Source organism: Canis lupus, chromosome 35 (assembly GCF_011100685.1).
Source record: "Canis lupus familiaris isolate Mischka breed German Shepherd chromosome 35, alternate assembly UU_Cfam_GSD_1.0, whole genome shotgun sequence".
In the NCBI taxonomy this organism is placed as follows: Eukaryota; Metazoa; Chordata; class Mammalia; order Carnivora; family Canidae; genus Canis; species Canis lupus.
In genome coordinates this window covers 26525947-26551720 of record NC_049256.1, presented here as the reverse complement: position 1 = coordinate 26551720, position 25774 = coordinate 26525947, and the positions used below count along the sequence as shown (strand labels likewise).

Genomic DNA, 25774 nt, shown 5'->3' with positions numbered 1-25774 from the left:
GTCTTCAGCCAAGAGCAATGAAGAATAGGAGAAAAGTTGTTTTCCTCCCCTGCAGAGTCTTTATCAATAGGGATAGAGAGAAAAATCAAATTGAGAATAACAAAGTATGTTTGCTATGTTTGTCTTGTCAGTTCTTCACAGATTTATTGTTTCTTTGTCTGAAAGGTACAAAGCTGTCTGCTTTGCTCAGTTCTTTGAGTCTCATGTTTTTATGGGGCTCCTGTACTAGGAGGTTAAACTTGTTTTTCTCGTGTGAATCTGTCAATTGGATTATTAGGCCAGCCAAAGAACTGATGAAGGAGGAAGGGACATGTATCCACATCTACGGCTGCAGTCCTGGCTCCTGCCTAGTAGGAGAAAAAATTGCTATCTCTCAGTTTTTCAGTAGAAGTTCTTGCTTTCAAGGAGACTAGGTCAACATGGGTATGTGCCCATTTAGACCTAAGACCATATAGCCGGGGGCGGGGTGGGGGGGGGGGGAGGAACTGTACTTGAGTAGCTGACTCCTGGCTTTCTGAAACAATCCCAGCAAGCAGGGCATGGCAGGGCCCATGTGTGATTCTTTTAAGTCTGGCACCACCTGAGCATTTGCTACAAATGTCAATTCTTGTGCCCACCAGCAATCTACTGAATTGGCATCTCTAGAGTGAGTGGCCCAGCCATCTGTGTCTAATAAGCCCTCCGGGTGATTCCCACGCATGCTGAAGTTTGAGAGCCACTGGCTTAAACTAATTGGGAGATCCTGAGATTGGACCTATTGTCAGTTCGAAGAGGCAAAAGTAGAGTGATGAGGAGTCAGCCAATACTGTGCCCTGCAAGGGTGTACTACAATACCATGCTGGAGAATGCAAATACATCCATCTACTCAACTGATAAATACTGAGCATCTAGTTGTTGCCTCTATGATTTCAGAAGTTAGAGATGTAGCAGTAAGTAAGCTAAACATGCCAAATCTCTGTTTGGAGCATCTCATCTGGTAAGTGTCAGAAGATTGAAAAAAAAAAAAAAAAAGAAGAATGGTGTGTCACAAGGAACGCAATGTGTGAGAAAAAACACAAAGCCAGAAAGAGGGGTAGAACGTGTGTGTTTTTCTAGGGTGTTGCTGTGTTATGTAGAGTATTCTGGAAAGGCCTCAGTGATAAAGATGATGTATAGTTTCCCCTGAAAGACACGCCTAAGGAGGGCAGAGACTGAGGAGAGGAGAGACTGGATAACTATTTGAGGGGAGAGCTCGGTGGTCATAAGGAAGAGACGCTAAACATGCATTTTGGGCTTGTGCTTGGAGGCTTCTGAGGAATTCCATAATTCTTCATGGTTGGAACACAGTGAAGAAGCTGGAGTAGGAACAGATGAGGGGTGCATGTGTGTGCATGTGTGTGTGTGTGTGTGTGTGTGTGTATAACAGACACATAGGGCCTTACGCATGATTTAAGGAATTCAGGTTTATCTATACCTAGTTACACATTCTCTCTTCATCTCCTTGCCCCCAACCTAAGCTGAAAGCTGGTTGGGGGCAGGGAGAGGCTGTGGTTCCTGAGAGGGGAGCTGTCTGAATGAATGAATGTATGGTCCAGTATGGTCCTTAAGAAGGAACCCCTTCCACGTAAAAGAGGGAGTGCCCCCTGGGGCTCATCCTAAGCCCAATATGGGAAATCAATTGCAAATGCATGTGGGCACGTGCAGGCTTCTAGGGAGGATGTGGGGGTCTTTCAGCGCATTCTCACAGATCTGTGAGCCCACATGTGAAGGACCCCATGTGGGTCCCCACCCTAAGGAAAGATGGCCAGAAGCAGGAGACTTTGGGCTTTGAACAAGGGTGAGATTTTAAAGGTGTGTGTAACTTGGGAGTCTGGCCCTGTGTTTGCACTCAAAGTTGGCAAAATCTCCCTGAAAAAAAAAAAAAAAAAAAAAAGACAGAAGGGCAGCTCCGGTGGTTCAGCGGTTTAGCGCCGCCTTCAGCCCACGGTGTGATCCTGGAGACCTGGGGTCCAGTCCCGAGTCCCACGTCGGGCTCCCTGCATGGAGCCTGCTTCTCCCTCTGCCTGTGTCTCTGCCTCCCCCCGTTTTCTGTATCTCTCATTAATAAACAAGTTAAAAAAAATCTTTAAAAAGAAAAAGGTTGTAGAAAAATCTGTGCTTCAAAGGGAAATTTTGGAATACCCTTCTGCATCATCCGGTTCTGATCCAAGGACTCTGCAAACTGTAGAACCAAACGATAGAAAATAATTCGTGTCTATAGACATGCAAATTAATTGCGTCTCCTGATTGGACATCTCCTTCCTCCCCAGCCCGCTGCCCCCAGCGGAAAAGCCAGTTTTACCCCTATTTACACATTCACGTCAATAATCGTGATCAATATCACATCAATATTCCTTTGATTTCTCCTTTGACCTGGTAGTAGCATCTCCTCCGTTCTTTCATAGAGGAGCCGAAAAGCGGTTCATTTTTTTTTTAATTTTTTTTAATTTTTTTTAATTTTTTAAATTTTTTAAATTTTTTTATTTTTAGCGGTTCATTTTTATAGTCGTACGAGAGTTGTGATTGTACCTGTTTTGTTGTTTTTATGCTTTTGAAAATTACCCTCCATTAAGAGGTCTGTGTGTGCTCGCTTTGACTGGAAGGAGTCTAGCGTCACCTGCATAACCATAGCAACTGAAGCGTGCCTAATCCCCAGCCTTGCTGTTCTAGAGGCGGCCAGCAGAGGGCGGTACCGGGCCCCTCCCTGCGCGGTCCCCAAGGGTCAGACCGCGCTGGAGTCACCGCGTGCCCAGGGGTCGCCGCCGAGCGCCCGAGGGTTCCCACCGCATCTCCCCCGGCCCGCCTGCCTACGTCGCGGAATTTGCAACGCAGGTGAGCTTTTCCTGAAAGGAGGGGAAGAAGGGGCAGGTGTGTTAGGATCCGTGAGCAACAGCAGGTGACAGCACTTCCAGCAGTGGCGCTGCCTGCCTGCCAGGAGGCATTGGTGGTTCAGTGGTAGAATTCTCGCCTGCCACGCGGGAGGCCCGGGTTCGATTCCCGGCCAATGCACAGGCCTTTCGAGTTTTCTTTTCTTGCAGTCCTTTCAAATTATTTCGGAATTGCTCCCGTGGAGTAGTAGGATACCTCCCTCGTCCAGTGTCTGAGCTTTCATATCCATTGTGGGACTTTAAGACGAGACGCGGAGGAGCTTCCACTTAAGTCAGTGGGTCAGGCTGGCGACTGCTCTTTCCCGACAGGAACATCGAATTTTCTGCTTTCAGAGTATGTGCCCTGGATTCATTCTCTCGTTGGGAATATGGGTAAAACCAAACTATAGACTTTGCGGGGAGAAAAAAATTAGGATAAAGGTGGCAACTAGAGGAAATAAAATAAAGGGACTGCTTAAAACGGACGTCCGTCAGTAGAGCAGAGTGGCGCAGCGGGAGCGTGCTGGGCCCATAACCCAGAGGTCGATGGATCGAAACCATCCTCTGCTAAGCTGGCTGTAGTTTTGTTTTGATTTTCAACGCTCCCCCCTCCCCCCCCCCCATTGGATGCATTTAGAACAAATCCTGTCTCTGCGTTTCTAACTAAGGTTCTGCAACTTTTGGACGAAATTCATGTACCAACCAGGAATTTCTAACTAAGTAATGTCAGGTTCCCCATGTGGAGAGCAGAGGATTCATTTTAACCCATCAGTGGAAAGGTCACCATCTCTACCTACTACCGTATTGTGAACCAGACGTAAGTTTCGAGTTCAAAAATCACCGTATAGGGCTAGTCTCAGCTTTAGAGATTCAGTTAAGGGCAGTTTGGAGTATTTAAAATAGCAACTTCCCCAGCAATCTCCCCCACCTCCCCATCCCGGCTCTGTTTTCCTTCTTAGCACTTAGCCCTACCTGCTGTATGGTATATTTTATAGTATATATTTTCTCTCCCCTGAAATGTAAATTCACAAGAACAGAGTTTTTGGTTTTTTTGTCTGTTTTGCCACTGTGGTTGTTGTAGTATCTAGAATACTACCTGGCACATCTTAAGTACTGGTGATTTTGTAAGTATGTTAAAAGTTGCAATTTCTAATACAGCAAACACCAGTATTTGAGTTTTCTCCACCTTATTTTACCTTTTAAAAAATTATGGAAGAATACAAAAATAACCACACACGATTATTTAATATTATGGCATATTCACTAGAAATCTCTATATTTAAAATAAAAAAAAGCCCACAAAAACTGAACCACTCTTTTTACCCATAGTCCCAAACCTAGTATCTTTCTCAGGGCAAGTCCTGCAAGAATTTGCTGTGCTTCTCTCCCATTCTTGTTGTTGAATGAATGATTTTTATTTTTGAAGAGTGGCAGTAGCAGCTGGATAGTAGATCTCGAGTCTCCTGATTCCTCAAAGTATTCATCTTCAATTGTAGTCCTCACTTGGCAGCTTTGAATTAAAGTCCTATATCAATGCTGACTATTGAGATTTCCAAAGCACAGGATTTCACAGAGGCCTGGAAGTTCCTTGCATGAAGCTATATTCCTCTTGCAGAGCTCAAATCTGATGAGCTTTGGAGGAGGACAAGGAGACGGAGGCCAGCTCATTCTTCCCCACCTTCCTTTCCACACTCGTCACCTGGAATCATCTGCACTTTATTGATATCTACCACTTACATTCTATCTCTATCAAGCTATAAAATAGCCTAATGATTTAAGCGCAAGCAAAGATGCACTGCTCTGCAGATGAGGTAATGTGGAAGCGACCACATGGCACCAATGACTGGCGCCCTGGTATGCTTTCCTTCACTTCCAAGTAGCTAGTAATTTATTCTGACAACTCATACCTCTCTTAGTAATAATCCCCCTTTTCCTTCTCCATGTCAACATTTCATTCTCAGGCCTGCTTCTATCGGTGGGTACCAACTAGTGGAATGCCAGCACCAAGGCTTGAAAACCCAGACCTTTTTTAGTGCAGGTGAGGGAAATCCCCTTTGCAGCTGCAGAGGAATAGATCCTATAGGGCTTCATAAAATGGACCTGGCCACGGATATTTCTGGTGAAGAATTTTCAAAGACATCGACTTCAGATTGCTATGACCTCTGAAAGTCACATTTAAATTCTAGGTCTGCACATGATTGCCTTTCTCTTTTTTATTTATTTTTTAATTTTCCTTTTTTAATTTAAATTTTTAGTCAATAACATACGGTGCAGTATTGGTTTCTGGTGTCTTTCTCTAAAAATAGTCATAAGATGCTAACTAACTGGAATCTTCTTTTTTCCTTCAAGACTTTTACATTATGATATTTCTTTGTTCAATCTGAAGACAATATGGTTCTTAACTCTTCTATATGCATGAAGGTAAAGTAAAACAAAATAAAATCAGTGATTCACTACATAGTTGATTTAAACAGCATGTGAGTCTGTATCTCATTTAAATAGACAGTAGAAAACAAGGAGCTAAAAAGAGAAAGAAAGAAGCTGGGTCCAGGGAACAAGGTGGGCCATTTGCAGAAGGGAGTCCTGCTGAGAGAAGGGGTGGAGCTGTTTAAGATTCTTGTGGCCTCTACGGTCTCCTTCCTTTCACAAGACAGGAGAGATGGAGAGCACTAAAAGAAAACAGAGAAAATGTTGAGACTGATGGAAGAAAAGTAGGTAGAGGAGAATGTATCCCAGTAAGATAAATCTCCCATTAGAGGTGAATGGGTTTATTTACCCAGGTAGCTATTAAATCCATAGTAAATACCTCCAAATACCCCTTTCCACTTTTATTTCACTGCTAGTAGTAGCTTGAAGAAATGGTAATTTTTCTTTTAGTTTACTTCTTTTTCCATTTACTTAAATAGGACAAAATAGCTGGGGGTGCCTGCTGTGTGCAAGACCTGGTGCTCTGCCCCAAGCAGATGAACAGATTCTTTTCAGTGGAAGATTTAGGAAGCTGGGGAGATCTGGGCATGTGCTCTGGGCTTTGGTGGCAGAAGTACACGGGACAGCTTGTCAGGGACATAGAAATCTTCATTAATGCCCAGAGATCTCCAATTGCGAACTTAAGGGTTTGATGAAGAATGCAGATATTTCTTTTAGTCTGTCTGCACCACGTCATACATTTTTTATTAGCTGCTGCCTATATTGAAAATTTAGAACATTCCATACTAAAGTGCATATCTTCTCAAAAAATTTAAAGAGTTGCTGTCCAGGGTTTGCAGCAGGGCAATGATGAGGTGAAACCCCTCACATGGCCTCATTTGCTTCAGGTATCTGACATTCCAACTGGTCCCTTTCATGGGCAGATGCTAGCTGGCAGTTTTTTCAACATCCTCGTGCAACGGTTGTTCTTACAGCAGCATTAAGAGAACAGAAATATGCTATTAAAACAAGGAAAATGAAATTTGGTGCCAAAAGCCTATGTTGCTTCAATTAAAAATTGCAAAGAGCACCTTTTTTTGTGGACAAGGCCTGGTTTCTAGCATCCAGCCAGTTTCGCTCTTATGGGGTGGGCCCTTGTGAATATTTGACTTTAAATCTCTGGTTAGGTGGACAGCACGACTGTCTTTAGCTGCAGCTTGAGCTAAAGGGAAGTATTTTATGAAAGATAATTTGGAATAGAAGGCTGAGAGTAAAATGACCTTATGTGCTGTTATGGATTGAATTGTGTTCGCTCAAAATTCATAGTTGAGCCCTAACCCCAGTGTGACATGGCCTTTAAGAGGTAATTAAAGTTAGATGAAATCATAAGGAGGATCCTAATCCAATAGCACTAATGTTCTTAGAAGAGACTCCAGAGGTGTGCAAACACCGAAATGGGCCACATGAGGACACAGGTGCAAGCCAAGAAGGGGAGCCAACCCTGCTCACACCTGGATCTTGGACTTGTAGCCCCCAGAACCACGAGGAAATGAGTATTTATTTATTTATTTATTTATTTATGATTGTATTTATTTATTCATGAGAGACACAGAGAGAGGCAGAGAGAGGCAGAGACACAGGCAGAGGGAGAAGCAGGCTCCATGCAGGGAGCCCGACGTGGGACTCGATCCTGGGTTTCCGGGATCATGCCCTGGACTGAAGGCGGCGCTAAACCGCTGAATTACCCGGGCTGTCCGAGTAGGTTATTTAAACCAGCCAAGTAAATGGTATTTTGTTGTGGCAACACCAGAAAGCTAATGCAAGCATTTTGATCGGATGTTTGGATTTGGTTAGGCAGTAAAAGTGTCAAAGGAGGGCTAAGACAAACATTTGGAAACAAAGACTACCTGCAAAGAGAAGCAAGAGTAAAACTTGGGGGAAGCACGCATATTTAAAAGGACAGAGGGAACTGCAAAATGACCAAGGTTACCAAGTTTATACTGACCTGTTCATGATGGATAAAGTACAGTTTAGTTACATGTAATCATATTCGTAAATGCTGAGGTGTCTTCAAAGGGCAGCTCAGCAAAATCAGGGGTATGAGTTCCATCAGGTGTTTTGGTTTACAGGAAACATTAAAACATTTATTACTTTCAGGACCAGAAATTGAGAGTGCATAACCCTCTTTATACCTCAATTTCTTAAAAATTGTAGGGAGTATTTTGATTTTTCTTTGGCAGCTTTGACCAGATGGCAATAATCACCATGACTTTTGCTCTCCTCTTGGGCTTTCCCGCTGTCGTGTGCACGAGTGACTGTTGGAGAAACTCAGTTAAATCCAGTGGTTAAAGAGAGACAGAACTAGTGACTGTACCTACCTACAGCTCACGGCTGTCCCCAGGACTTTGAACTTCTGAGGAGAGCCATTTAGGCAGGTTCATTGGAACCTGGAGACAATCTTCGACCGCTGCCTCCGCCTCTTGCCGCACGATGGCAGAAGAGGACAACGAATCCTAACGCACCACTCTGGGTTTCTCAAGGATGGAAGAGGAAAGAAAAAAAATCAACCCCGGAAAAAGCAAAGACAAGAGGGGAGGAGTAGGATGCCGAGGACTTCAGGAACACGATTAAGTTAGGGAACTGCCCTCCATGGAGCAGGGTTGCTTACCGGAGGGATCTGCCGCCAATCCTCCAGGCTCAGTATCCGGGGATTCCTTGATGAAGCGTAATCAAAGGCGAAATTTCTATTGCGGCAGAGCACAAAACTGAAACCCTCTTCCCAAAGAGCGTCAAAGAACCCGTACTAAATTTGCATTGATAGTGAGCCTAAATAAACGCTTACCCAATGTTTTACCAGCGATCTCCCCTCTCTCAACCTAGCCCCAAACAGTTATACTGCAGGCGAAATGCACCAGCTGCTTTCTCTGCGAGTGTAGATGGCTCTGAAAAGAGCCTTTGGGTTGGATGGTGCCTCGGAGAACGCTCACTTGGAGCTGGTGTACTTGGTGACGGCCTTGGTGCCCTCGGACACGGCGTGCTTGGCCAGCTCCCCGGGCAGCAGCAGGCGCACGGCCGTCTGGATCTCCCTGGACGTGATGGTCGAGCGCTTGTTGTAATGCGCCAGGCGCGACGCCTCGCCCGCGATGCGCTCGAAGATGTCGTTGACGAACGAGTTCATGATGCCCATGGCCTTGGACGAGATGCCCGTGTCGGGGTGCACCTGCTTCAGCACCTTGTACACGTACACCGAGTAGCTCTCCTTGCGGCTGCGCTTGCGCTTCTTGCCGTCCTTCTTCTGCGCCTTGGTCACCGCCTTCTTGGAGCCCTTCTTCGGGGCCGGCGCGGACTTGGCGGGCTCGGGCATGGTGACCGGCAGGAAAGCAAAGTGAACCAGGGCAACGCACCTCTTCAATTATAATGACTTATGCAAAGGAGACGGGGAGGGTCGCTGGTGATTGGAGATTACCTTGGGTGACATCACGTCACAGTTTGACCCAATCAAGATAGTCACTCTACGGAGTTGCGTTTCCATTGGTCTAAATTGAAATGAAATGTTAGCCAATCTTATAACATCCTTTTCGCGCCCAGGAGGAGCTATAAAAAGTGCATTTCTGAACGTGGGGCTCTAGCCACCCTTAACAAACGCTATTAGTAACTCACTATGTCGGGACGCGGGAAGCAGGGCGGCAAGGCTCGCGCCAAGGCCAAGACGCGCTCGTCGCGGGCCGGGCTCCAGTTCCCGGTGGGCCGCGTCCACCGCCTGCTCCGCAAGGGCAACTACGCGGAGCGGGTCGGGGCGGGCGCGCCGGTGTACCTGGCGGCCGTGCTGGAGTACCTGACGGCCGAGATCCTGGAGCTGGCGGGCAACGCGGCCCGCGACAACAAGAAGACGCGCATCATCCCGCGCCACCTGCAGCTGGCCATCCGCAACGACGAGGAGCTCAACAAGCTGCTGGGCCGCGTGACCATCGCGCAGGGCGGCGTCCTGCCCAACATCCAGGCCGTGCTGCTGCCCAAGAAGACCGAGAGCCACCACAAGGCCAAGGGCAAGTAAGGTTTCGAGGGCAACAATTCAAACCAAAGGCTCTTTTCAGAGCCACCCACTACTTCTGAGGAAGAACCTGAACACTTTTGAAACTTTAACCACCGATAACCTAAGTGTTAGGGACAATACCTAGTCTCCCTTTTGACTTGGCCATTTCTGGTAAAAGTCCTTCCAACTCCGTTTGTTCAACTATAGAGCCATGAAGCCACGTTTACTGTAATCTATTTGATAGCATCAAAATAAGTTAATAATTTCTAACACCTATCAACCTCTCACCACAGTAGGCAGGGCAAAGGAAAGATTTGGTGCTCCAGGCGGCTTCCACACCAGTCTTAAAACTTGTTCAAAAACAACAACAAAAAGTAAAAATAAAGCGCTTTTGTTCTAGGTCTCCATACCATCACTAAAAGTAGGTCTTGGGACCCCTGGGTGGCTCAGAGGTTGAGCATCTGCCTTCAGCTCAGGGCGTGATCCCCGAATTCAGAATGGAGGCCTGCATCAGGCTCCTTGCGAGGAGAATGTTTCTCCCTCTGCCTATGTCTCTGCTACTCTGTCTCATAAATAAATACCTAAAATCTTTAAAATAAATAAAAGTTGGTCTTAATAATGCTCTCATGAAACTGAACTTTTTATTTATTATTTATGATAGTCACAGAGAGAGAGAGGCAGAGACACAGGCAGAGGGAGAAGCAGGCTCCATGCACTGGGAGCCCGATGTGGGATTCGATTCCGGGTCTCAGGATCGCGCCCTGGGCCAAAGGCAGGCTCTAAACCGCTGCGCCACCCAGGGACCCCAATTTTATCCCATACTATAGCCAAAGGGGGAAAGGCTGAAATTAAAATGCATTTTTTTTAAGGACAATTTTGGCGCTGACTTCCAAAATTCCAGGTCCGATTCCCTTTCACTGGCGAAATCTTAACGTTTTGGTTGAGAACAGTAGACAGGGTGGAGGAAAGTAGTTTTTTTCCTATAAAAATAGGGAATATGACTAAAATCATTAGTATGGAAAACGAAGCCGTTTGGGAGACCATAGGACTCCAATGAGGATTGGATTAAGAACCAATCAGGTTACTTCCTCGACAGTTGTGACCAATCAGGAGGGGATTGTCCGTATAAAGTCTGGTCCCGGCAGCAACTCTCCAGTTGCCGGTTTTCGCAGTACAAGCACCAGCCCATGGCTCGCACGAAGCAGACGGCGCGCAAGTCGACGGGCGGCAAGGCCCCGCGCAAGCAGCTGGCCACCAAGGCGGCCCGCAAGAGCGCGCCGGCCACCGGCGGCGTCAAGAAGCCGCACCGCTACCGGCCCGGCACGGTGGCCCTGCGCGAGATCCGGCGCTACCAGAAGTCCACGGAGCTGCTGATCCGCAAGCTGCCGTTCCAGCGCCTGGTGCGCGAGATCGCGCAGGACTTCAAGACCGACCTGCGCTTCCAGAGCTCGGCCGTCATGGCGCTGCAGGAGGCGTGCGAGGCCTACCTGGTGGGGCTCTTCGAGGACACCAACCTCTGCGCCATCCACGCCAAGCGCGTCACCATCATGCCCAAGGACATCCAGCTGGCGCGCCGCATCCGCGGGGAGAGGGCGTAAACGGTCTTTCCAAAGCTTGTCCCTCCCAAAGGCTCTTTTCAGAGCCACTTTCATTTTCACCGAGAGCGGCTGTTGTACTCCTGGGCTGGGTGTTCCTTGAAGTGCGAACCTAGTGAAAGGTCCTGCGAGCGCCACCGGAGCGCTGTAACCTGGTCTTCAGCAACCACCGCATCCTGTTTCCTGTATGTAGAACTTGTCATTTGGGAAGGCCACGCCTTGTCTCTATACGTTAACTACTATGGAAGCAGTTGCCGAATAGCTAGTTTTTAACGGCTACAGTCTGCAGACTTCTCCCCCCCCCCCTCCCCGGCCCGGCCTTGATCCCTTGGGTAGTCCCATACGTAAAGTGTTTCGCAGCAAAGGGACTTAACCACCTTCTCACCAAATAAGAGGAGATTCAGCATAAGCACTGGTACCTTCCGCCCCCACATCTGATACAGTCAGGCTGGGAGCAGAGTTGTCCTTCCCTTCTGGCATATACCCACAGCATGGCAGAAGGGCACGTTGCAGGTTCTATTCTAGTTCTACTTGTTCCATAGAGAAAATGCTTTGAGTTGTCGAGGTTCCCAAGAGGTGTGGAGTGCCTCTAAGCTGAACTCCGGCAGTGCTGGTATCCTGTCTAGGATCTAGCAGGTGTGCAGGCCTCACATTTTCTTATTGACACTCAATTTCTTTTATACAACTCCAAAAATTTGCCTGCAGTCATAGCTCTCTTTACCAATAAAATGAGCTAGTGTTAAGACCATTTCTTATGAGAATTGACTTTCTCATTGTTTAGCATTAACATCTGGTAACTATAGGATAAGGCTCTGAAATGTTCATTTTCCTTCACACCCATTCTAAACTACAATACTGTAAAATCGGTGAATTGGCCCTCTCTCTGGGTCTTATTTGCCAGCTTCCAGGAGCCTGGTAATATAGAGTATGCATGAGGAGCAAACTGCAGGCAGCATGATTTCAATACCTGGTTGCTCAAGACTGGACTCCCAACAACCTGACAATAGTGACTTCCCTGGAGTACAACCACAGAGACCATTTGGGTGGTAATAACCCTTCTCTACTCGAGCTTTCCTGTAAACATTGTCCCTTAGAGGACAACATATTTCTATGAAATACTCAGAAGTGTTCCCTTCAAATCACGTGTGAACCTAAGTCTAAAAGTCATAAATTTTGCCCCACTGGGACACCTGGGTGGCTCAGTGGTTGTGTCTGCCTTTGGCTCAGGGTGTGGTCCCGGGGTCTGGGAGGAGTCCCACATCGTGCTCCTGCAAAGAGCCTGCTTCTCCCTCTGCCTGTGCCTCTGCCTCTCTGTCTCTCATGAATAAATAAAATCTTTAAAAAAATAATAAGTTTTTGCCCAACTTTCTCTCCCCATATAATATACATGTCCTAAGGCCAAGATTTTTCTCGTTGTGTTTACTCTTGTATCCCTAAAACAGTAAAGTTTGACTTAACAGCAGGTGCTCATTAAATTCTAGTTGAGTGAATGTGTTGCTGATTAACTGTCTTTTAGACACAAGACAGTTCCCTGTCAGCCATAGGTAGTCACTGAGTGCTTACCACTGTGTGCATTATACCTTTCATCCTAGATGTACATCATCACCACTATTTTCATTCCCATGGTGAGCAGATAAAATACAACAACAATTATATAAAGCTTTACAGTTTCCAAAATATCTTTACTTACCTTTTGTATGTGAAATTGACAGCAGCGGGGTTTAAACAGGGCCTATCACCGCTCCCTCACTAGCTCTAGAAAAGCTTATCTTCTCCCAAAGTATCCAATAATAGGGGACAAAGTTGGTCAATTTGTTTAGGATTCTTTCAATAAACCCTAAGATGGAAGATCTGGATAAGCCTCCAATGGCTGCAGGAAAATAAAGGGGAATTACTGCGGGGGTGGGTGTTGAGGGGGAGCTAGGGGCAGAAAAACCTGTTTTCCTTTAAGTGAAAAGACCAGGGCAGAAGCTAGGTTGTTATGTTTCCCGGCTCCTCAGAAAGGGCAATTACTGGAATTGGGAGTCTGTACATCAGTGAAGATATATCCTATTTGAAGGCTAAGTTTGGACAGAGAAAAGGTGGTTTTAGGACATGTTCAAAAATTCTTTGATATTCTTACTTTCAAAAAATGGAGCCAATTCTTCTCCTCTGGAGTTGGGGCTGGACTTAGGTACGGGCTTCTAAGGAACAGGACAAAGCAAATGGCATAAAGTCAAAGTGATAGAGAGCTGTTTTGGAGGCTAGGTCACAGAGGGTGGTGTTTCCTCCTTGTTTTCTCTCCCTCTCTCTCTCAGGCCACTTGCTCTGGTGGCTTCTGGCTGACTTGTTGGGAGGATACTCAGGCACCCCTGTGGAGAGACCCACATGATCCCAAACCAACAGTCCTTTTCCAACAGTCTGTGAAGAACTACCAGTACCTATGGGAGTGAACCATGTCCAGCCCCAGCCAATCCTCAGGTGACCATGGTCCCTGCAGTCACCTTGACTCTTGATAGACCGTGAACCAGATCACCCACCTAAGCCATTCTCTGTTTTCCAAACTTCCGAAGCTGTGTGAAATAACAAATTTGTTGTTTTAAGCTGCTAAGTTGCTTTTTGGGGGGAGGGGGCAGTAATTCATTATACAACAATGAATAACAGCAATAGAAGGAAAAAAAAGAGGAATAGTAAAGAGTCACCCAATGGACTCCATTAGTCTAGATGGGATGACCACATCCCACAGCTCTTTCCCTCACCATTAGGGCGTCTGAACTCACAGGAACTTCCTTTGGCCTTGTCCCATTAGCGGCAAGGTTTTCTTCTGTTGCTATCCAGACAGGCTGGAGACCAGCTTTGTGGTGCTGATTTAGAGAGGCTGATATCTTTGGTTGCTCAGGTAGGGCTGCTTTGAAGGGGTGCACCTGGTATGCACCTCTAGCTAAAGACTTTAAGGGCCTGGGGGTGTGGTGTTAGTGCAGGCTAGGCTAGAGACAACAGCCCAATCCCCACTCTCTCACTAGAACTTTCTCTGTTTTCTGGAAAACTGTGCGTTTGAGATACCATCCTTTATTAAATTTTTTTTTTAAATTTAAATTCAATTTGCTAACATATATTATAACATCCAGTGCTCATCACATCATATTCCCTCCTTAATGCCCATCACTCAGTTACCCGACCGCCCCCACTTCCCCTTGAGGTACCATTTCTAATGGTCAGTTATACTAGTCACCAGTTGAGATTTGGGAAATGATCCAATTTGATCAGTCACACATTAGCAAGTCATGTCATTTCTGCTAATGGCCAGTCTTATTTCCTGGAAGATTTCTCTTAGTTTCTGCCTCACCAGGTAAAGTTTTCTATACCTGTCTTTCAATTCTGGACAGTACTTGGAGCACAGGAATGATTTTTGTTTAGGAGGCAGGGAAGATATTGAAAAAATTAGATGAGAACAGATGCTTCTACAACTGCTCACTCCCCAGTTGCTCCAAAGGATAGAAGCCCTGAGATGATATCAAATAGAAGAGCAAGAAAAGTTCCCAAGAATTCATCAGAAATGGAGCTTAGGGGGTGAGTACACTCTGCAGTGGGACATGCTGTCAAAAGATTCCCACAGACATGGTTCTCATTGTGAAAGAGGTCTTAAATATAAAAAATGAATTTTTAAATATCTCTTTGCCAATAATAAGGTTTCTTATCTGGACAAGATTAGAAATGGTGTACTTCCATAGATGGAAACTGGTAGAACGTGCGTTTAAAATTTTTCTCCTGAAAACAGCATTTATAGGAATGATAGTTCTGTGTAAGAAAATATGCCTTTAGTGTATTAATTTATTGCCTATCCTGAAAGAGAGAAAAATCTGGTTTTCAGTGGAGATAATTGAATGGCTGGCAATTATATGAAGAATTTTTAAACTTCACTTGGTAATCAGATAAATGCAAATTAAAATAATGAAATACTGGGTAACACCTCTCAGATTGGTAAAAATCAGAAAGCTGGATATAATCATGTGTTGCTCTGGAAGTGGAGAAACATATTTTCATGTGGCGGTTTGTTTACTCTGGTTTTACACAAGACATTTTGAAGAACTGTTTAATTTACTTAGTAAAATTGAGTGTGCCCAGGTCTATGTCCCAAGGAAATTCTCCTACAAACCCATAAGAGGACATATCAAGAATATTCATCAAAGTGCTATTTGTGAAAGAAAAAGGTAGAGACAAATTAAGGGCATGAATAAGTAAAATGTAGTGGATGAATTCTAAGAAATACTTTCTTCTAAGATCAATCAAGAGACAAGTAAATGGCAAAAACAAGAGCTGAACCAAAGGTTCAACCTTGCTATTATCATTCAGTTCATACTTGGACACTTGTGCCAGGATCTCCAACAGATTTTCCAGCTTTACTTACAAATAGCTCGGAATAACCACCAAAACCAAAGGCACCAAATCTGAGTACTTTTTAAGCATGATTTACAGAACACTAGTGTCTTGGTCTGTTTGGGTTGCTATAACAGAATGCCACAGACTGGGTGGCTTATAAACAACATATATTCTCATCGTTCTGGAGGCTTCAAGTCCATGATCAAGGCTTTGTCAAATTTAGTGTCTGGTGAGAAGTCACTTCCTGGTTCATAGATGGCCATCTCACTGTGTTCTCACACAATGGATCACTGGGGTCTCTTTCAGGAGAGCCCCACACTTATGACCCATTCAGGAGGGCCCCCACACTTATGACCTAAGCACCTCTCAGTATTCCCACTTCCCATTACCATCACATTAGAGGTCAGGTCCAACATACGAATTTTGCATGAACACAAACATTCAGTCTATAGCAACCAGTTCACTTTCAAAAAGTAGAAGCTTAGGAACTGTGTCTTAGCCTCTACCCCTTGTTTTAAAGCCAGGAGGGCTAGGGGATCCCTACATAAGAAGCCCTCACCCTTCACCTCACCTCGATTCTTATGTTCTCAATAACAACCCTGGAGATATTATAAGGTGAGATGAATGAAAGTTTCTGGCAAAATTGTTTGGTGCATTTACATGCATGAAAACCAGCTAAATGAAGGCAAGTTTAGAAAACAATGTAAAGATCATCACTGATTACATGAGAGTAAGAAATTACAGAAACAAGGTAGGGTATTAGGTAAAACAAGAAATGCCAGGCATGAAATCTCTTGTATACTGGAGAATACATTCGAGTTGGGAGTTTCAGAAGAAAGCACAGGTTTCCTGTGATAAAAGAGTTTTGAAAATTACTTTTCAAGCCATGAGCAGACAAGACTATGGCTTGGTGACTCTAGAAAAGAGGGTGGGGGAAGAGGAAGAGGCAAGGGAGGACATTGGATCCTGCATCTTGTAGACTTCTTCAGTTGGTCTTAATGGCACATGGAGACATGAGAAGCTGAAGGGAGCTGTATGGATGAGAGCAGGGATGATAGTTCCTCATAGTTGGGGCAAGGAAAGAGGGAAACTCTATACTACCACATCTTGTATTTAAGATTCTGAGTTGGTAAAAGGCTAATATATGTGGAAGGGTAAGATAGTATAGAGTGGAAGAAAAGATTTGAGAGTATAAGTTCACAGAGTGGAAAAAAATCCAAAAAGCTAGTGGTGTTTTGGATTACTGTATAGGTGACTGTGTTTGTATGTGAATGTGAATGCATTTTGGGGACAGGAGAGATGGGAATCAGAAGGGATACTAATTATTAGAAGGTAAACTAATTTTGAATGAAGAACAATAAAAAAGTAAAAAAATATGTTAAACAACCTACTGGCCAACTCCAAAGCCTTAACCAAAACAAACAACACAAAATCAGGGTTCCACGAAATGAATATGTGGCAAATTAAATTGAAAATATAACGATATTGAAAAGGATAGAGGCCTACATTTGTAATTAAGACCATTAAATTTTGTCAGCCACAGAGGTGTGGATCAGTAAGCAACTTTCAGAACCAGAACACTGGAAAGGCAAGTACACCTCACTTATTCACCTGATTAAAGGGGAAGGGAATTTCACGAACTTTAAAACAGTCAACGTTTTTCTTGGAAAATATCTCATAATGTGAGAGGGAAAAAAACCTCTCTGTATTTATCCCAATTATTCACCAAGAAATTATTGGACAGCTCAAGTCAATCAGCCTAATTGTATGCTGAGAAAGACCAATAACAACAAAAAGAATTTTAATAGTTTTATTAATTAATTTAATGTAAATGAAAGGAAAAATCTAAACCCTTTTTAAGCTAAAAAAAAAAAAAATCTACAGGCAGTGCTTGTTCCCTCCATGCAACTGGGAGAAGGGAATGAAGAAAGTATCTATTTAACAGAGAAGTACCCCTTTGAGAAACAGATGTGAATGTAAATATTTTCAGGGCAGAGCACTGGCAAATGCAATGAAATCAAATTACAGATCTTTCAGAGCATGCTATCTTCACCGGATGAAGTTGCAAGGGAAAGATTGCAATTGTCCTACCAGCAGATAGAGATTTTGTCTTCAAGTTTAGCGTTTAGATTCCATTTTCAAACAGCAATAGAAAAAAGAAAAAATGATGAGCAGGATGAGCTCAGTGAAAAATGGATTAACTCATAGAACATGGACACCTAATTTTTCAATTTACGGTAATTACGGAGTTTACAATATACTTGGTAGCCGATGCCTATAATAAAATTAGGTATTTGTTCAAGGACTAAATAATCACACACCTTTGAAATAGACCGTATAAACCTAGCAGTAGTTGGAAGACAAGCCAGCACCAGAGGGAGGTCATTCCAAACAGCTAGAGTCATGGAAACCAACCAACACTCTGGTCTTCCCAAGTTGTCTGTTTTCTTTTTTTCCTGGAGTAAAGTCGTTCCTAGTTTCTTCATTCTGTGTTTTATTTGTAAATTAAAGGCAGAGTTTCTGGGTGCGATCCCCCAGTTGAACAAAGGACTGAGGGTGCGGGGAGGAAGGAGCTCTGAAAGGCCTGATGGGCCTCTGCTCGGCTATCCAAGGAAACCCATAGGGGTGGGGTAAAAGGTGACCTTCCTTCTCAAACAGCTTTAGAAACCTGGGGTTTCTAACCCTGATGAGATTGGTCAGAGCTTCCCAAAATATGTGGCAGGGGGATAGGGGAAAGGGAAAGAAGGCAGAATGAGTGAAAAATAGAGAAGCTACCTGAAGACAGGTAAGGTTCGCCCCCACTCAGAGGCAGGAAGTGCAGCGAGTCCCGGGCTCACTGGGGTCCTGCAAAAAGCACGCTGCATCCATCCCTAAACGCCCCAGTGACTGCAGCCGCAGTTCTGGAGAGGGGCCACCCCATTCCAGCAGCTACATGTCACGACAATGCTAAGCGAAAAAAAACAAACAAACAAACAAAAAACCCACACAGCAAAGCTTGGCGCAGACATCCTACAACCCTACAGCAGCGGGTAGGCGCAAAGAACTGCAGAACTTTCCATCAGGCATCCAGTTTAAAAGGATGAGTTTAAGCACAGCCTTTCGCATTGGTCCTGAAAACATGGGCAGGCCTCTGGCTCGGAACCTCCCTGAGCGGATGGAGCTGGCCTTCCGTGTTCCCAAACAGGTCCGTCACACTGCTATATAAGCTGTTACTGCGAAGGGTTGGAAGGTCTTGCATTCCTCGTTTGCTGCTATGTCTGGTCGCGGCAAGGGCGGGAAGGGGCTGGGCAAGGGCGGCGCCAAGCGCCACCGCAAGGTGCTGCGCGACAACATCCAGGGCATCACCAAGCCCGCCATCCGGCGGCTGGCCCGGCGCGGCGGCGTCAAGCGCATCTCGGGCCTCATCTACGAGGAGACCCGCGGGGTGCTCAAGGTGTTCCTGGAGAACGTGATCCGGGACGCCGTCACCTACACGGAGCACGCCAAGCGCAAGACGGTCACGGCCATGGACGTGGTCTACGCGCTCAAGCGCCAGGGCCGCACCCTCTACGGCTTCGGCGGCTGAGCCTCACCCAGGCCGATAACCAAACAAAAGGTCCTTCTCAGGGCCACCCACGAAGTCTGCTAAAGAGCTGTAGACCTAAAAGTTTCTTTCCAGAGTGCCTACACTCAAACCAGATAAACCGTAATACTCGCAAATTAGGTCCACGTGAATGCTGATCGGACCTAACAATAGCATCTCTGCACCTCCCATCTCCCAGCAGTTCCAGAAACTACGAAAACCTCTGGTCACTAGGAGTCTATACTGCTAGAGACCATTGCGCTAATTGCCAAGCCTATTTACTATGTTTTGACTAAGCTACAGTTTGCTCGCCCAGGTTTTAAAAAGCTGAGGGACGCTTGGGGGTCTCCATGGTTGAGCTGCCTTAGGCTCGGCGTGATCCGAGGTCCTGGAATCCAGTTCGGCTTTGGGCTCTCCGTGGGGAGCCTGCTTCTCCCTTTACCTATGTCTCTACCTCTATCTCATGAATAAAATAAAACCTTAAAAGTACAGAAATTAAAAGCTGAGTGATTCTTAGGTTCGTCTGACCATTCTGACAACATAGTGACTAAAATTTCAAAGCCCAGCAATGCCTCCACTTAGTCTCCTTTAGTTTTCTGTATCAAGAATGCAATCCTAACGCCTTTTATTTAAAATAGTGGAAAGAAGGCACTTTCGGATTCTCAAGACTACAGTTGAAAGAATTTTGATGAATCCTAGACACTTTAAATAAAAGCATTTCCTTTGTCCATTATCCTAGAGACCTTATGCGGGAGGGCGGGAAAATGCTTCCTGTCCTTAGGAGATTGAACCAAGAACCAATTCTGTGCGTGGGGTGGGGCCGGAGGCTGCCGTCCAATCAGGTCACGAGGGTTGCTATATATACTGGGACGCAGGGTTCTCGGTCCCGCAGTGTTCAGTAGTGATCTCCACTTGGTCATGGCTCGCACGAAGCAGACGGCGCGCAAGTCGACGGGCGGCAAGGCCCCGCGCAAGCAGCTGGCCACCAAGGCGGCCCGCAAGAGCGCGCCGGCCACCGGCGGCGTCAAGAAGCCGCACCGCTACCGGCCCGGCACGGTGGCCCTGCGCGAGATCCGGCGCTACCAGAAGTCCACGGAGCTGCTGATCCGCAAGCTGCCGTTCCAGCGCCTGGTGCGCGAGATCGCGCAGGACTTCAAGACCGACCTGCGCTTCCAGAGCTCGGCCGTCATGGCGCTGCAGGAGGCGTGCGAGGCCTACCTGGTGGGGCTCTTCGAGGACACCAACCTCTGCGCCATCCACGCCAAGCGCGTCACCATCATGCCCAAGGACATCCAGCTGGCGCGCCGCATCCGCGGGGAAAGAGCTTAAGTTTCTTAGTGTTCTCCAAATAACGCCACCCCCCAAAGGCTCTTTTCAGAGCCCCTACATGGTCCCCCAAAAGTGCTGTTGAACAGAAGATTACGTCATGGCCCCGTGAGAAAACTCGGGAAGTTTTCGAAAGGTATTGTGGACTCCGTGCCCTGCCAGCACTGCATACAGGAGCACTGGAGATCCATCATCTAAGCCTATTTTGCACAGGCAGACCCTCGAATTGGGCGCTGCGGGAAGCAGTTGGTGGATAAGAATTTGTAAAGTGACCCAATAGTATATAAATTAAGTCTGGGCAAAGGAAGTGGAAGTTTTACGTCGAAATTTAAGAAAACTTGTTCGGTTTCTGTGGATCGTTACGTAAATGGCAAGTACAGTTGACTTCTGCCAAATGATCCCAATGCTCCTACTAAAGAAAATTTCATCTTCCTGGCTTTCCTGTGATGTGAAGGCCTAAAACGATAATTGATTGCCATACGTGTTTGATTTTCCAGTATTTCAGTGTTCAGAGGATGCTCTTGGGCTTTTGCATATGGGACTATTGTGGAAAATGGACTAACAATCACCTAGATGTTAACCCTGTAGGCTGTCTATAAAATAAGCTCACAGTAGCCCTAAAAATGTTTAAATTTGCCTGTCTAAAGATGTACTACTCAGTCTGAAATTGGGTTCTCGAAAAAAAAATTTTTTTTCAAGTAGAGGTTCAAACGGAATTAAATCATTTTTTAAAGCTGTTACAGGTTTCCACACTTAAAATCCGGAGTTTCCTAACAATTTGGCTGTATTACTTTCGTCCAGTTATTTTAAGATTTTAAAGTCTTGTGCTTTTCACACGAGTATCATTGACTCATTTTGCTTCTTTTGACTTCAAATCCTACCTAAATCCAGGAGGTAGGAATTTTTCTCTGGAGGTTTTTTTTTTTTTTTTTTTTTAATCAGATCAGTTCAGCCATCTGGGCCTTAAATTTCCCCTATATTCATGTTTGTCCTTTCAGAAAGGTTCATATCTCATCTGCTGGCACCTAAAGCGTTTTGGAATGCCTGGGGATTGAGGAACTGACCCAAGGGGCCAGAACCTCTCCTTTTAAAAGGTGGGTTTTCTTTTTCTTTCTTTTCTTTTCTTTTCTTTTTTTTTTTTTTTTTTGATTTTATTAATTCTTTCATGAGAGACACGGAGAAGGCAGAGGAGCAGGCTCCATGCAGGGAGCCTGAGGTGAAATCGATCCCCGGATTCCAGAATCAACGCCCTGGGCTGAAGGCAGGTACTCAACCCCTCGAGCCACCCAGGCATCCCCCATATTACAGATCCGTTAGTGATTCTTTAGTTGTAGGGACTATTTGATGCTGCCTCTTAAAAGCTTCAAAAATTGTTTTCTCCCCATTCCTTTTAGGATTTTCCCATCATAATAGAGCTGAGGCAGGTGTTCTAGGTTCAAACCTCAGAGCTGGGAATTACTAGCCTTTGGCTAGTTACTCATCCTTTCCCTGGGTATCAGCTTGTATCACTGTGAAATATGGCAAATGAATTAAAACCGTTGAGCATTCTTAGATTAGTTTCTGGCATGTAGTGAATGCTCACTGAGTGTTAGCCTTTACTACACCTCTATCCAGTCACTTAAGCATGGAGGTCCCCACCACCACCATGTCCACTGTGATCTGAAAGGTTTGTGGTTGAAATAGTGGTACATGCTTGGTTAAAACATTTGTCTTGTTAAGATCTTTTCTTTGATTCTTCGTTTGCATTGTTCTGAAAGAGGCAGGCTTGTTAGCAATATGCCATAATCTATGTAGAGAAGTCAAAAACATAGAAAAATGGCCAAATTGCAAATATTTGGGCTTTGCAGGCCAAAAATGGTCTGTCATTTTTTTTTCTAACACAATTTTAAAAATATAAAAACCACATTTAGTTTGAAAGCCCATGCAAAACAGGACACTGTCCAGATTTGGCCTTCATTAACTATAGTTTCAACTCCAGGAGTTCCTTGGAGGGAAATACGTTGATGACTTTAAACTTCCTTACAGTTTTTCACAGGGAAGAACTAAGTGAGTGTTGACTGCAGTAGAGATTTTAGTCATCATTAGACCTTCCTAATCAGCCAGTCAGAAAATCCTGTCCATTCCCTACACCAGCCTCTTCCCAAATAAGTAGCAAAGTTACCCACCCTCCATTCCAACCTCATGGTTATTTCTTCAGTTATCTTGGGTGTTGTATTCTTTTTTTTTTTTTTTTTTTAAGATTTTATTTATTCATGAGAGACACCTAGAGAGAGGCAAAATTAGGCAGAGGGAGAAGCAGGCTCCCTCTGGGGAGCCTGATGTAGGACTCAATCCCAGGATCACGTCATGAGCCAAAGGCAGATGCTCAACCACTGAGCCACCCAGCTTCCCGGATGTTGTATTCTTGACTACTTCTGAGTGTCTATAACTTGTATTCCTTCAATTGCCAATCCAGTCTTCTCATAGTCCGTAGCCACCTATTTCTCTTAAATAAGGTCTCTCCTAGCTCATAACACAATAATGCTCACATTACAGAAAGGTGTTTCTGACAGCGCACTTTATTACATATTGATGGAGATAAGGACTTTGAATTGGGAAGTATTGGGAAGAGTACCTTGGAAGTCTGACAGAGTCCCATGTCACCTACAGTCTGTGTTTTTGAGGACTCCTGAAGCCCTTGAATACTTCCAGCAGGTTTGAGGTTTTCCTCCAGCACTTTATCTGTGCTAAGCATCTTTCCCATTTATTATAATGGATTTGCCTAATACTAAAGGTAGAAAGCATCTCAATAAAAAACATATCAAATTTAAGTTTTAATTCAAATTCAGGTCATTGGATCCTCAAGCCAAAGCTATTCCTCCTCCTCCTCCTGCTGCAAGGTAGATATCATTCTGGCTACTAAACTTTCCCAAACAGCCAAAGACATTCTCTAAAGACATCGGGCGTGTGAAAACTCCCAGGAGGCAGAACTGGCTTTTGAAGGAGGATCTATGTGGTTAATTTGGGGCTGCAGGCAAGCTGCTGCCCTCCCTCTGTGTTACTAACTACAGTTTATTCCCAAACCGAGAACCTGTGTCTTTCCTCTTACAAAAATCAAAGTGCAGACCTAGGGACATTTTTTAACATGTCCACTTGATACTTAGTAGAACTTACTGCAACTTTGAACTAACTACCATAATGCCTTAAACCCAGTGGATTCCTATGAAAAACTGAAAAGATTTAAAAAGAAAAATCTTTCATCTGTTGTACATGATTCATGAAAACACGAATCCGCATGTGAACCTAGAGACTGTTTTCTTCCTTGAGAGCTTCAACACGTCAAATTCTGTATAATAATTTTCAGTATTTAATCAGATTTTGGGAGCTAACAAACACAATTTGGGAGTCCAACCGCGAAGGGCGGCTGCCTGAGGGCAGTGGATTGGACGCTCCACCAATCACAGAGCAGCACCGGCTTATATAAGCCCCTGGCCGGAGTCAGGCAGCATTGCAAGACCTGCTCTTTCGTTTTTCCGGTTCTCTTCCTGCAGCGGCTTCTGCTCTCGGCCATGTCGGAAACTGCTCCCGCTGAGACGGCTGTCCCGGCGCCGGTGGAGAAGTCACCTGCCAAAAAGAAGGCCACCAAGAAGGCAGCGGGCAGTGGCGCTGCGAAGCGCAAGGCGTCCGGGCCCCCGGTGTCCGAGCTCATCACCAAGGCGGTGGCCGCGTCCAAGGAGCGCAACGGTCTCTCCTTGGCCGCGCTCAAGAAGGCGCTGGCGGCCGCCGGCTACGACGTGGAGAAGAACAACAGCCGCATCAAGCTGGGCCTCAAGAGCCTGGTGAGCAAGGGGACCCTGGTGCAGACCAAGGGCACCGGCGCCTCGGGCTCCTTCAAGCTCAACAAGAAGGCGGCCTCCGGGGAGGCCAAGCCCAAGGCCAAGAAGGCGGGCGCGGCCAGAGCCAAGAAGCCCTCCGGGGCCACTCCTAAGAAACCCAAGAAAGCGGCGGGGGCGAAGAAAGCCGTGAAGAAGACCCCCAAGAAGGCCAAGAAGCCTGCAGCCGCCGGTGTCAAAAAAGTAGCAAAGAGCCCTAAGAAAGTTAAAACGTCTGCCAAGCCTAAGAAGGCGGCCAAGAGTCCTGCCAAGCCCAAGGCGGTGAAGCCCAAGGCCGCCAAGCCAAAGGCTGCGAAGCCAAAGGCCGCGAAGCCCAAACCTGCCAAGGCCAAGAAGGCGGCCCCGAAAAAGAAGTAGGAAGTTTTTGCCCCTTGAAAAAGCCGACAAAGCCCCAAAGGCTCTTTTCAGAGCCACCCAGGTTTTTTTAAAAACAGCTGTACACTTAGACACAAATCTTGGTAATGGTTATGTAGCTTAATATAAGGCATTTTGGAAAACCCTGCGCTGTGTGCGGTCGAACCAATTGGTTCGGTGCTACGGTTCGGTACTACAACTGTGGTCCCACCGTTTCCCAGGGAATATTTTGGTTTGGGAGTTTTTTACTATAGAAGTCTAATTCTTTTCCTCCTAGCCTTGGCAGCAGCACGGCCTGGATGTTGGGCAGGACGCCGCCCTGCGCGATGGTCACGCGGCCCAGCAGCTTGTTGAGCTCCTCGTCGTTGCGGATGGCCAGCTGCAGGTGGCGCGGGATGATGCGCGTCTTCTTGTTGTCGCGGGCCGCGTTGCCCGCCAGCTCCAGGATCTCGGCCGTCAGGTACTCCAGCACGGCCGCCAGGTACACCGGCGCGCCCGCCCCGACCCGCTCCGCGTAGTTGCCCTTGCGGAGCAGGCGGTGGACGCGGCCCACCGGGAACTGGAGCCCGGCGCGCGACGAGCGCGTCTTGGCCTTGGCGCGAGCCTTGCCGCCCTGCTTCCCGCGACCTGACATGATGACAGACAACAGTGACTTGGATCGGAACAGATGGAGACCAAGTTTCAGTATTTATTATAGTCCTTACTGGGCGCCAAAATGAAGCTGTCCTATTGGCTGAACTTCGACTTTCATTAGAACCAATGCAATTCTGGTTTTCAAATACCCTTATTTTGATTGGATAGCTACAGGATGCTATCCAGAATTTACCACAAATCACTAGAGTTTAATCTCCTTCGCGTGAGGCTGTGAGTAAAGACTGCACGTAGTAACTGTTATTCTTTCCCCTTTTGGCTTTTGTTGGAGGGGAGTGGAGGTGTTGGGGAGGGGAGGGTTAGTTATTTTCCACCATGTCAAAGCAGTCAAGTTTAAGAAGTACACCAGGTCCAAGTGAGCCCGCCAGCGGAAAAGGTATTCGTCAGACACCCAAAGGCTTTTTTTTTTTTTTAAGAGCCATCCACACTTTCCAAAGAAAACTAATACTGCCTTTACCCTGACTTAGAGTTAGGCAAAAGCACATTTTCATCTGAAGGCTTTTGTACACACTCTAATTTTGCACAGAGTTACATTTTGGCCTTGTATGTTTTCAATAGGATCTAGCCTTTTTTTTTTTTTTTTTTTTAAGTTACAAACATCAAGCACTCCAAATTAATTTTATTGTGCATATTTCATTTAACATCCAAATTCTAAGAGTCATCCATGGAGTTAATTACTGAGAAAACTGCAAATTTAAGGTGAAAATGAAAAATAACCCTGAACTTGCAGT

General features: G+C 45.7%; 7 protein-coding genes and 2 non-coding genes across 9 annotated transcripts; 7 read left to right on the top strand and 2 right to left on the bottom strand.

Annotated features, from left to right (window-relative positions):
• The first annotated feature begins 2956 nt into the window (after window positions 1-2956).
• On the top strand, window positions 2957-3027 carry TRNAG-GCC. The gene has a single exon. It is a non-coding gene; the product is annotated as a tRNA-Gly (tRNA).
• A 356-nt stretch (window positions 3028-3383) lies between these two features.
• TRNAM-CAU lies at window positions 3384-3455 on the top strand. Its single transcript has one exon. It is a non-coding gene; the product is annotated as a tRNA-Met (tRNA).
• A 4788-nt stretch (window positions 3456-8243) lies between these two features.
• On the bottom strand, window positions 8244-8686 carry LOC119877882 (histone H2B type 1-C/E/F/G/I). Its single transcript, XM_038584437.1, has one exon. It carries the CDS (start codon window positions 8653-8655, stop codon window positions 8275-8277), a length of 381 nt encoding a protein of 126 aa, XP_038440365.1. The 5' UTR covers window positions 8656-8686; the 3' UTR covers window positions 8244-8274.
• A 251-nt stretch (window positions 8687-8937) lies between these two features.
• On the top strand, window positions 8938-9718 carry H2AC17 (H2A clustered histone 17). Its single transcript, XM_038584434.1, has one exon. The coding sequence runs from the start codon at window positions 8953-8955 to the stop codon at window positions 9343-9345; it is 393 nt and encodes a 130-aa protein (XP_038440362.1). The 5' UTR covers window positions 8938-8952; the 3' UTR covers window positions 9346-9718.
• Window positions 9719-10090: 372 nt separating this feature from the next.
• Window positions 10091-11215, top strand: LOC119877881 (histone H3.1). The gene has a single exon (XM_038584432.1). The coding sequence runs from the start codon at window positions 10512-10514 to the stop codon at window positions 10920-10922; it is 411 nt and encodes a 136-aa protein (XP_038440360.1). The 5' UTR covers window positions 10091-10511; the 3' UTR covers window positions 10923-11215.
• Window positions 11216-18516: 7301 nt separating this feature from the next.
• H4C13 (H4 clustered histone 13) lies at window positions 18517-18854 on the top strand. The gene has a single exon (NM_001374589.1). It carries the CDS (start codon window positions 18532-18534, stop codon window positions 18841-18843), a length of 312 nt encoding a protein of 103 aa, NP_001361518.1. The 5' UTR covers window positions 18517-18531; the 3' UTR covers window positions 18844-18854.
• Window positions 18855-19742: 888 nt separating this feature from the next.
• Window positions 19743-20173, top strand: H3C11 (H3 clustered histone 11). The gene has a single exon (NM_001374590.1). The coding sequence runs from the start codon at window positions 19759-19761 to the stop codon at window positions 20167-20169; it is 411 nt and encodes a 136-aa protein (NP_001361519.1). The 5' UTR covers window positions 19743-19758; the 3' UTR covers window positions 20170-20173.
• Window positions 20174-23668: 3495 nt separating this feature from the next.
• On the top strand, window positions 23669-25297 carry H1-5 (H1.5 linker histone, cluster member). The gene has a single exon (XM_038584431.1). The coding sequence runs from the start codon at window positions 23715-23717 to the stop codon at window positions 24393-24395; it is 681 nt and encodes a 226-aa protein (XP_038440359.1). The 5' UTR covers window positions 23669-23714; the 3' UTR covers window positions 24396-25297.
• On the bottom strand, window positions 24586-25040 carry H2AC16 (H2A clustered histone 16). The gene has a single exon (XM_038584489.1). The coding sequence runs from the start codon at window positions 25024-25026 to the stop codon at window positions 24586-24588; it is 441 nt and encodes a 146-aa protein (XP_038440417.1). The 5' UTR covers window positions 25027-25040.
• Window positions 25298-25774: the final 477 nt, after the last annotated feature.

Coding starts and splice junctions, on each gene's coding strand:
- LOC119877882 (XM_038584437.1), bottom strand. CDS start 8,655: ATGCCCGAGCCCGCCAAGTCCGCGCCGGCCCCGAAGAAGGGCTCCAAG.
- H2AC17 (XM_038584434.1), top strand. CDS start 8,953: ATGTCGGGACGCGGGAAGCAGGGCGGCAAGGCTCGCGCCAAGGCCAAG.
- LOC119877881 (XM_038584432.1), top strand. CDS start 10,512: ATGGCTCGCACGAAGCAGACGGCGCGCAAGTCGACGGGCGGCAAGGCC.
- H4C13 (NM_001374589.1), top strand. CDS start 18,532: ATGTCTGGTCGCGGCAAGGGCGGGAAGGGGCTGGGCAAGGGCGGCGCC.
- H3C11 (NM_001374590.1), top strand. CDS start 19,759: ATGGCTCGCACGAAGCAGACGGCGCGCAAGTCGACGGGCGGCAAGGCC.
- H1-5 (XM_038584431.1), top strand. CDS start 23,715: ATGTCGGAAACTGCTCCCGCTGAGACGGCTGTCCCGGCGCCGGTGGAG.
- H2AC16 (XM_038584489.1), bottom strand. CDS start 25,026: ATGTCAGGTCGCGGGAAGCAGGGCGGCAAGGCTCGCGCCAAGGCCAAG.